Source organism: Pieris brassicae, chromosome 9 (assembly GCF_905147105.1).
Source record: "Pieris brassicae chromosome 9, ilPieBrab1.1, whole genome shotgun sequence".
Taxonomy (NCBI): Eukaryota; Metazoa; Arthropoda; class Insecta; order Lepidoptera; family Pieridae; genus Pieris; species Pieris brassicae.
This window is the reverse complement of record NC_059673.1, coordinates 6356253-6366124: the sequence shown is the minus strand read 5'-3', so window position 1 is coordinate 6366124 and position 9872 is coordinate 6356253. Positions and strand designations below refer to the sequence as shown.

At 33.8% G+C, this 9872-nt stretch overlaps 2 protein-coding genes across 3 annotated transcripts in view; one reads left to right on the top strand and one right to left on the bottom strand.

The window, feature by feature from the left end:
- The first annotated feature begins 408 nt into the window (after window positions 1-408).
- Window positions 409-2681, top strand: LOC123713952 (cell wall protein IFF6-like). 2 transcript variants are annotated; one of them, XM_045667859.1, is made up of 4 exons: window positions 409-1054; window positions 1438-1606; window positions 2177-2355; window positions 2452-2681. In XM_045667859.1, exons 1-3 carry the CDS (start codon window positions 684-686, stop codon window positions 2342-2344), a joined length of 708 nt encoding a protein of 235 aa, XP_045523815.1. In that variant the 5' UTR covers window positions 409-683; the 3' UTR covers window positions 2345-2355; window positions 2452-2681. The 2 variants fall into 2 exon arrangements, with proteins under 2 accessions (XP_045523815.1, XP_045523814.1); XM_045667858.1 differs by having other exon boundaries at window positions 2177-2681.
- Window positions 2682-3647: 966 nt separating this feature from the next.
- Window positions 3648-9872, bottom strand: part of LOC123713951 (dynein beta chain, ciliary) — a 31267-nt gene continuing 25042 nt past the window's right edge. Inside the window, exons 40-49 of the mRNA XM_045667857.1 lie at window positions 9461-9652; window positions 8544-8715; window positions 8288-8463; window positions 7906-8148; window positions 6928-7110; window positions 6334-6393; window positions 5671-5784; window positions 5444-5592; window positions 4967-5114; window positions 3648-4405 (exon numbers count right to left, since the gene is read on the bottom strand). Of these exons, the coding sequence (XP_045523813.1) occupies window positions 4244-4405; window positions 4967-5114; window positions 5444-5592; window positions 5671-5784; window positions 6334-6393; window positions 6928-7110; window positions 7906-8148; window positions 8288-8463; window positions 8544-8715; window positions 9461-9652 (1599 nt within the window). The 3' untranslated portion in view covers window positions 3648-4243. The remainder of the gene's footprint in view (window positions 4406-4966; window positions 5115-5443; window positions 5593-5670; window positions 5785-6333; window positions 6394-6927; window positions 7111-7905; window positions 8149-8287; window positions 8464-8543; window positions 8716-9460; window positions 9653-9872) is intronic.

Genomic DNA, 9872 nt, shown 5'->3' with positions numbered 1-9872 from the left:
GGATTATTACATGAAATAAACATAACTAAACACGCTCTTTAATCAAGCTTATAGTATGGTTATAAATTAAACTGTAACAACATATATATGTGAATCTAAACGTCATATTGTATTATTTACATCACATTCACCAATTAAAGTAGGAACTTAACCAAAGTATATTTTTTTAATAAATCTATTCTGTATTTAGAGAAACTAGTTTTAAAAACCTTTTTAGCCATGCATAATAAAACTGGCTCTATTTTATTTCAAACAAGCCGAATCAAGTGGATACGACACGCCACTGCTTAATGTTTTTTTGAGAACTGGATCCGATATATTAATAACTTCATGTGACATAAACACGAATGACGCACTCAAAAGTATTCGTTTTCGAAATCTATACTCCTATAATTTCCAATTCAAAACCCAAACAGAATTGTATAACATTGAAACTGGGACATTTGGATTTCCCAACCTCATCATTTTCCGGTTCAAACAATACGCCGTTATCTCCAAAAGGATACATACAAGCATCGGTGAGACATACGAAGTGGGGATAAGTCAGGATCGACGCAGGCAAAGCGCAGTGGGTTTTCTGAAGGCTGCGGCACGAGCCGCATGCCAACATCGTTACTGACCTCGCACGACCCTATTAATACAACAAACATCACCGTACGGACCTAGTAGCTATCTGACTAATCATGAAGCTCATCTACGCGTGTTTGTGCGTTATCGCGGCGACCGCAGCAGCCCCCAATTTCGTGTTCCCCGATGAGCGGCGCGAGAGAAAACTAGAACCAATTATAACACCACCTGTTTTACCAATTCTGGAGCACCTGGAGAACGATCCTAGTACGCTGGGTAATAGGGCGATTACGGTGAAACCCAGATTTGGTGGTGGTTTTAATGTGAAGCCGTCTGGTAACGGTGGGTTAACGGCCAGTGTGAGCAGTAGTGCCAGTGGGGGTGGTTTGAGCCACTCTGCGTCACAATCGTTCTCATTTGGATTCAATGAAGGCTTTAGTGCATCTCATTCGGCGAGTCAAGCTTCGTCGTTTAATGGATTTGGAAGGTAATTTACCATTTACGATACTTGTAATGTATCATACCTATAACCAAAACTAAACTACTTCAAAATATTATCTTTTTAGATAGTTTGGCCATAAGGCATTTCATTCGTGTACTATATTTGTTTTGCTGCATGCAATATGGAGTATAAGCAAATGTGGATAAAATATTTATTGTATTTATTTTTGACTAATTGAGGAGTCATATTCGTTGTTTAGTCATCATGATATAAACTTTAATTTCACATGAAAAAAGGAAAAGGCTTGAAGCGTGTCCTTTACAGTTTGCGATATTTTCAATAAAAAAAAACTTCTTCTTTCGTCCCTTTTTTTAAGAATATTTTCATTAACAAGGTTCACGTCCTAAGAAAGTAACGGCACATTTCAGTGGGTTCAGCGGAAGTCAAGCAAGTAGCCAAGCCGCATCTTTTAGCGGTTCAGGTGCTTCAGTATCAGGTGCTGCATCATCGGCCTCTTCTCAGGGTGGCTTTGGAAGCGGTAGCCAAAGCGCCTCCTCCGCTTTTGGCTTTAACTCCATCAATGGCTTTCAGTCTGAGGTACGTGATTAGTATAAATTCATTACAGGGTCAAAACAGAACAGATTAGATTATCGTTTTTATCATAACTGTGTTTTGTAAAAGAAAGGCCTTGTTACGGCAACAAGGCATCCAGAGATTATAACGAAGAAACACAAATTAAATGCAAGTTTCTCAGATTAAATTTTAATTTAATTAATTAATTATGACCCTCTTTTCTTATTTAAAATTGTGTTTGTCATAAACAATCGTTCGTACGTAATGTGATTAAAAATCCGGTAAACTATATTTTTTATAAGTAATAGTAATATTGAAACATATAATTTTATTTTACTACGTGTTATCGCGCGCAGATATGCGTGGCATATATAAAAAAAACAATAAAACTGATTTTGATGAAATTTGTAAGTATAAATACCGTGAGATTTTTGGACACATTTTCCATTTCGAGACAGCAGTACTTGTAAACCTTCATAAATATCATATATTCAGTGAGAAAGCATTCCGAGTATAATTGATGTAACAGAAACGTATCTTCCTTATGTTTCGAAACCTTTGTTGAGTATTATAATAAGCGTATTTTCATTACAGCCCTCCTTCGGTGACGGACTTCTGGATATTAGACAACGCGGCATCCCCGGTTTTGCCTTCCCGGATCTACTCGGGAGGAGTAAAGGCGCGAGCGCAGCCGCATTCAAATCTAGACCTAATTCTCAAAGGAATAGAGACGATTTTCTTGCAGTACTGGTGTCCAATTAACAGTCTTTAAGGTAAAAATGTAAATCCTACTTCATTATCAGGTAACATTTTTCTTTATAGTGTTATAAAAGGGAAAATACATATTTTTTTCATAAAAACTGTTGCAGGCTAAGTAGTATTGCGGCAGCTTAATAATTGACACCATACGTAAAGGGTTTTTTACGATTGTGTAATATAAACCGGCCTTTGGTTGCCCTACATAATTAACTAATCTTGTTGAATAACAAGTAAGTAGCGACACTAAAAAGTGTATAAATAGACGATACTGTACGATACAAATAAATAAAAAGACTGTTTATCTATATTCGTTTATTTTTCAGTAGACAAAAGCTGTAGGTTTTTTTTTATTGTTGATTAGCTTGTTTGTAATAATATTGCGTAACATATTATATATGTTGCATTTGAATAAATGTTTTATTAAAATTATGAAACAAAATATTTTGGATTGGCATTTGTTACACCTAATTCATGTATAGGAGGTATTGTTATAATTTCTGTGTCTATTTCAAATGTTTGTAGCATAATATATGTTTTTATATAATATACGTAGATCTATAATTTATGGGAGTGTTTAATTAAATTAAATTTAAATATATTTTTGTAATAATAATTAATTCGGTCAATTGTTACACCGTAATTGTTTACCGTAGGTATGTTTCTTGTAAAACTTACTTACCTATTATAAATAGGTATTGGGGTACCTAGCTATAAACAAATTATGTATTAAAAAAAAACACTTAAAAGTATTTTTTTATATACCATACATAAAATTCGTAACTGACAAAAAATCTTACATTAAAGCTGAGATAATACTAAAAAATATATTTAAATTTCGCTCCTTTTTGTTATTGCAAAAATATGTACGCGTTTGCTTTTAATAAAAATACATGTCAAAAACTAATGCGTAATACTAATTATACTTTCTTTTGTCCAAATTGTTTACGAAACAATAAGTCTACTTACAAAAGCGACGTCATGGAGTCAGAACAATGCTGTTACTAAATTGGGATAAACAAAAGGCATTTAATCTACATTTTGGTTTCCCATATATAAATCTATATATAACGTATAAATGAATTGCTGTTCTTTTATCTCGCTATAACTAGCTAATTTTAATTTTGAAATATTTGTGGAAGTCTAGGAACGGTTTCAACAGCAAGAAACATTGTATAGAAAAAAAAGCTTTATTATACATAAAACAGAATATTTCGTTTCAAAAATGCTTGTAGTTATAGTTTAGTTATAATGTATAAGGATTAAAAAAAAACATTCATAATTTAACTGTCCAATACGTTTTTAGCTCCTAAACATTGCATGTGTTTTGTTATTAATATAATCTAAAAATATAATCTTATACATTTTGGACACCGCAAAAGACAAAAAAATGTAAATCAGAAAGCTTTAAATTGATTGAGTGTATAACTGTATTGTATTTAAAAATGTAGATAAAAGTTTGTACCAGGGTAAGAAATATATGTGGGTACGAAGTCCCAAGGTAACTTTTTCTATTGTTACATTTATGTATTGACTGTTTTTCGTTATTAATAAATGAAATAAATATAGATTTTTATCCCAACAATACTTTAACCAAATGTTTGGAGAATTCTTATGTTTATATAAGTGGAGATTGCTGTCGCTATTATTATTTATTTGTCCAGACAAAACAATCCATCATTATGTTAGTATAAACATGCAGACTAGTGTTAGTATTTATTATTATAAAAAAATAAACAAAAAACTCGATCTAAATCCTCATGAGGCGAAGACAGGTCTTCAAGATGCTTTTCTGACCGCCCCGTACCCGGTTCTACTGAGATCCTGTTTTAATTCTAATAATAGCCCACAAATGATTTGGGCTATGAGAAGTTGCAATTACCTCCGATGGTAAGACTGATACGTTTATATTTGTAGTAGCAAAGCAACTCCAGCCAGGGTCCATTTAGCTGGCTTATCCTTAGTTTTCAAGTTGAATGTCCATACATAAGTGGGACCGCGAGTCCGCGTCTTATATACGGGACATTCGTACATATTGCGAAGATCTTGCTTATCTTGTGTTATTGCCTGAAATAAATCATTCTAATTAAAACATGTGGCGCCACAACCCTTAGTCTTGGCCTCAGATTACGTCTTTTACGTGGTCTGTTTCTGTGACACACGTCAGCTATTTGGGTCTAAGGCATGCCGGTTTTCTCGCAATATTATCATTCACCATACGAAGGAGTGTTATACGCACACATAGACTGAAATGTCCATTGGTGCACAGCCAGGGTTCGAACTTTTGACTTCACGGATGAGCACGCTCAAGGCACCAGCCCAACACTTCTTCAGAGAATACTCTAACTAAATAAAAAATTACTGATTTTAAATACCTGTCCACTGAAATAGATTATATTCCAACTGTATATATACTTGATATAAATCATATCAATATGACATTTAGTGATTGAAATTTTTGTATAAGAAACTTAGTATTAGCGCCAAGTATAAATCCCGACAAAATAATATTTAATTTTAAAATAAGGAAGCGTGACTAATTGAACCTGAGATGTGCTCAATTCTTACAACGTTATTAAAAAAATACACTGAAATAGTGTTCTTTTCGCCTTCACAATACATTCTTACCCTAACATTAATAACAGGCATGGGTGGAAAGAGATCCTTAAGACGTGAGTCCATGATGATACCGGCCTGTGTGTCCCAACGCGCACCTTCCATTAACAGGCCGTGTACGTACGCGCCATCGCGGGGGGCAGAACGCGAGTCGGCTATACTGAATTAAAAAAAAAAACAATATATAATCAAAATAAATACCTCCTCTATGTAAAAGATATGAATTATTATTTAACATACATTTTAGTGTATAAAGTGTATTATAGAATTTTCATTTATCTATGTCTATAATAAATAAATATGTCTGCTTGGTTACTGAAAATTCAGTATCCAAGCAGGCATTGAAGTTATAGGTAAGTTAATGGTCTGTTCTGTTTCAAGAAAACAGTTTTTGTTTGCTTGTATTCTAGTCCTTTATTCTGATTGTACAACTATTAAGAAGCACTTTGGCAAGGGAACTAAAAGACGATATTATCTTTAAATACTGACGTGAAGTCCTCCTTCATCTTCTTAGTGACGTCACACTGCAAACACATCTTGTCCAAGGGGAGCTCATAACGACGAGCAGTGCTTTGCATTATTGCTGTAAGCAGGCTTTGTGGGTTGAAGAAGCCACCCAGCCACACCGATGTTGGTAACTAGAAGAAGTCATTATATTTGGAAGATTGCCAAAGGAAAAGAGAAAATTAAGTTGAAATTGAAGAAATTGTACTAACCACGAAATCTGTAGCCCAAGTTTCCAATTCCCGAAGCCGAAGGAGTAAGTCCACAAACCACGCAGACAAACCCAGGAGTGAGGGATACGCTCGACTGGCCCAGATTATTGGTACCTGATATCAGGTTCGGTTAAAATATTATTTTATATTGTACCGCAAGAACACTCCCGCTGTATAATTTGTTTATATGATAGGGGCAAACGGGCTCATGGAGCAGCTACAAAAGGAATGTGTGCGTATGGACAACCTAGCGGCGTTGCCAGCCTTTAAAAATAAAAAAAATGTTGGATTCGGATTCTCCTAGGAAATACCTCCACTGGGAGCCGAGCCGAAATTTCAACAGAAACTAGATAATGTATTAGTAAAATAAAATTGTTATTATAAACAAATATTTATTAATATTCTTTATTTGCATACACTGGAGCGATTAAGACAAAATAATTAATAGCTATTTTATTTTCAAAGTTTTTTTTTACTTAACGCAATTTGTTAAAGTCAAGTTACCATTGTGTTTTTAGTGCTTATGTATGAAATATTGTTTATAGGCCTAAGTAAAATGATATAAATATATTAGTAAAACATACGTACATTGAAATATTTTTTTATATACGTGAAAATCAAAAAGAAAATATCGTTACGAACATAGAAAAAGTTTAAAAATACCTGATCCAAAAATAGGGCATTTTCTAATTCTTCCATATCTGAAGTAATTGTAAGTTCCCCCTGAAAAAGCAAGTTGTTACTTTACTATGGGACATTTTTTTAATATATATGACTCGGGATTATCTTTAACAATTATTGGTGAGCAAAGCGTTACTCACGCGAGCAATACGAATAATTAACAAAAATTCTATTGAGGGTAGATCTATTTGTTTGTACACTGGCTGAGTTCACAAGAGTTGCTTGCTACATACAACATAATTTTTTTAATGTTTCTTATGTAGGATAATCGGTGTAGGTATTATTTTGACGTTCTATCGAATTAGTTGTAACTGTTAAGGTAGAATAAGTATGTGGAATAAATAAAATAAATAAATTTTTAACCGACTTAAAATAAGTAGGTTATCAGTTTTACCTGTGTGATATTATTGGAATTTATATTTTAGTATGAAGTGCAATATTTCACCTTAGAAACAGCGCAAGTTTCATCATAATCAGTACAGTAGTTTTTGACATATTCACACATAACAAACGGAGTGAAGAAGTATTGACAGGTATTTAAAATTGGTTTAATTGAGATAAACTACTTCTATATACCTTGAGCCCCAAATCCAGTTCCCTCAATGATCGTTTCATTTCTCCAGTCAAATAGTTCATTCTCTCACACTCCTGGAAGGCCACAATCACGTATGGAGTCCTTTCCTCCACCTTCCCCATAATCTCTACCATATTGAACTCCTCCGGCAACTTCTCTACAATCTCATCCAGCATTTGTTTAACCTATTACATTTTTTGGCTAAGTTTATATAATTGTTTTTTTAATCTACCCTCAAATGTAAGAAATATTAACATATCTAAAAATATCAATAAAATTTGTCACCCAATTAATATTTGTATATGTTATTTTAAGTATAAGTTCTCTTCGTGTGTGTTTTAGAGATTCTTTAATTATTTTTATATTAGCAAAAAACAAAAATCATATTTATTCGTGGCATAAATATTAATTACTTCTTTCTAATAAGGAACAATTATCTGAAGTTTACGAGATATTTTCTTACGGTACTCCCATATGAAGACAACTATATCAGTTAGAAAGTTAAAATAACCACTGTGAAATTTATTATAAATTTTGTCTTCGCCTTTGATTTTTTTTTTACTTAGCTAGATACCATACATACGGGTAACATTTTGCTATGCAATACAATTCGATCATCCGGAATAAAACCTAAATAGTATGTTTGTAAAACTAAATCTTTTTTTATATTAATTAATTTTTTATCTCTATTAAAACCTTACTCGGAGTTTAAGGAATGCATTAAAATTATCCGATTTGATCCAACCGTCTTCAAGATTTGCGCTTGGCAATATATTTTGCGATTAATTTTTTTATAGATATATTTTACGAAGTACTTGCCACAGTCAATCTTTTTCTTTTTTACAGTCTACCTGCCTTTTTATCAGCCTACTCAATTTTTTAATCTTTCTTCAATACTTCGGCCAGTGTGTCAACTGTCAGCTGTCATAGCTGTATTTATAGATGATTTAATCACATTAATTACCGCAAAAGTAACGAACCTTGTCCTCCCGAGTGACTGTAGTAGCTCCTGAAGCTTGTGCATCTCTGGGCTGCATTTCAAAAATGGTTCTAAATAGATTTTCAGATGTAGTCGTTAAGAAGCCAATTTCAGCGTTTGGATGTAAACCGTATAGATAGGGGGATTCCGCTGGCATAGCATCTTCTATGTACTGGTGGTAACCAGCGTAGTCGGTGTTGGGAGGAGCTGGAAAACCTGGAGCTAATTGCAGTTCGCCATCCACCTACAAATAACTTCAATTTTAAATTTGAAGATAACCCAACTGATGGACTAGCTAGCAGAAGCTAGGCTTTAAATAATATACTAATACTTATTTTAAAACTATATGTATTTAAGACTGGTAAGTTAAACATATACATTACCAAATCAGGTTGCATGAGTTCCTCTAAGTAAGCATTGCATAACCTCCTATCCCAATCATCAGTAATATGTCCGCCATACATAATCTCGCCAAAGAGGTATCGTAAATCTTCCCATGGCACTTTGGAATTCGCTTCCAAATAATTGTACAAGACAAAAACGCTAATGGTTAGGTCGCCTAAAATAACAGTAATGTTATTTTTTTTAATTAGTAATAACTGTAAAAAAAGAATTCCAAATTTACAGTTGTCTACTAACCAACATTGAATGGGTAAATTTTATTCCATCCCTGCGGCCCAAATTTCCGTCGTTCAGCAACAACCGCGTGGAAATAGCACAACGCTATTAATATCGCTTTAAACTCAGCTTCCTTCCCACACATTTCGAGTGTTTCTTGATTGAAATTGTCTAAAGCTTTATGGAGGTTAGCCTTAAACGATATATACCAACAGCTTAATCTTAATCTCAATAAAACAAAACTCCCGGGACGAACCCGGTATTCAAGTTTTTATCTAATACATACTACTAGGCACTACAGCTACGCTCGGTTGTACCTATTTATTTATTACCACTTCGTTGCATTACAATAAAAAAATAACATAATTAAATGAAAGGAGGGCACTGGTTTATCGCTTTCGAGCGATCTCTTCCAGGCAACCACTGTGAGAAAAAAATGTTTTAAATTAGATAAGGTAGACAAGAAGTACAAAGATGAAAATTAAATATAGTTATTAAGACAAAACTAAACAGGAAAAAAAAACTATTATTTTTAAATATTTTGGAAAGAAACATTGCCTATATTGTTCAGGTATTCCTAGCATGCTGAATGTGGAAGAATTTTTGAAATCGCTCCATTAGATTTGAATTTCTTCTTTGCGTTGTCTTTCATGAATTCAAGTCTGTCTTCTGTAGGATTCTGTTCCCTATGATTTACTACAAATCTGGTAAAAAATTAAACTTTTGCCCCCTGGACAAACCCTTTTTTAGGAGCATGAGGCCCACCATAGACACTCACATTGGCTGAGGGCTCGCAAGTGCGTTGAAGGACTGTGGCAGAACGTGGAACTAGAAAAAGCTACGAACTATGAAATAGAGCGTTCAACTATACATCGGTTACACCCTATAAAGGCCAAATTGATCTGGACATAATATAATTGCAGTACACTGTTACTTACCTGCATCCCAGTGGGCGGTTCATTTGTAATCTTAATACTAGATTCCAGTATTCCTTGTGGAATAATATGAGCAGCGGCCGTAGCAGCGGGTTCAGCGGACATAAAAAGCCTAAAGTCAGGATGGCAACCGTGCGCAAAACTCTCCATTTTCTTTTCCAGACTTGGCAACCATTTTTTAACCAAATGGATGTTCTAAAGAATTTTTTATTTCATTATTAAGATTGTAGAATAATATATAAATACATTTTTAAAACTCAAATCATCCACTTATTACTAAGATGTCGATAAAACATTCTCTAGTTTGTAATTAATTACTTTCAAAGTGATGAATAAACCTATGGAAGGGTTAACAGACAGCAACCCAGAAGTCGTTTGTTCGAATCACATGAGGGAACTGCCGTGACATAGACTC

Excerpts from the sequence above, each read along its gene's own strand:
- LOC123713952 (XM_045667859.1), top strand. The coding sequence starts at position 684 with ATGAAGCTCATCTACGCGTGTTTGTGCGTTATCGCGGCGACCGCAGCA. Across the intron at positions 1,055-1,437 it reads TCGTTTAATGGATTTGGAAG|TGGGTTCAGCGGAAGTCAAG; the intron begins GTAATTTACCAT and ends GGCACATTTCAG. Across the intron at positions 1,607-2,176 it reads TCAATGGCTTTCAGTCTGAG|CCCTCCTTCGGTGACGGACT; the intron begins GTACGTGATTAG and ends TTTTCATTACAG.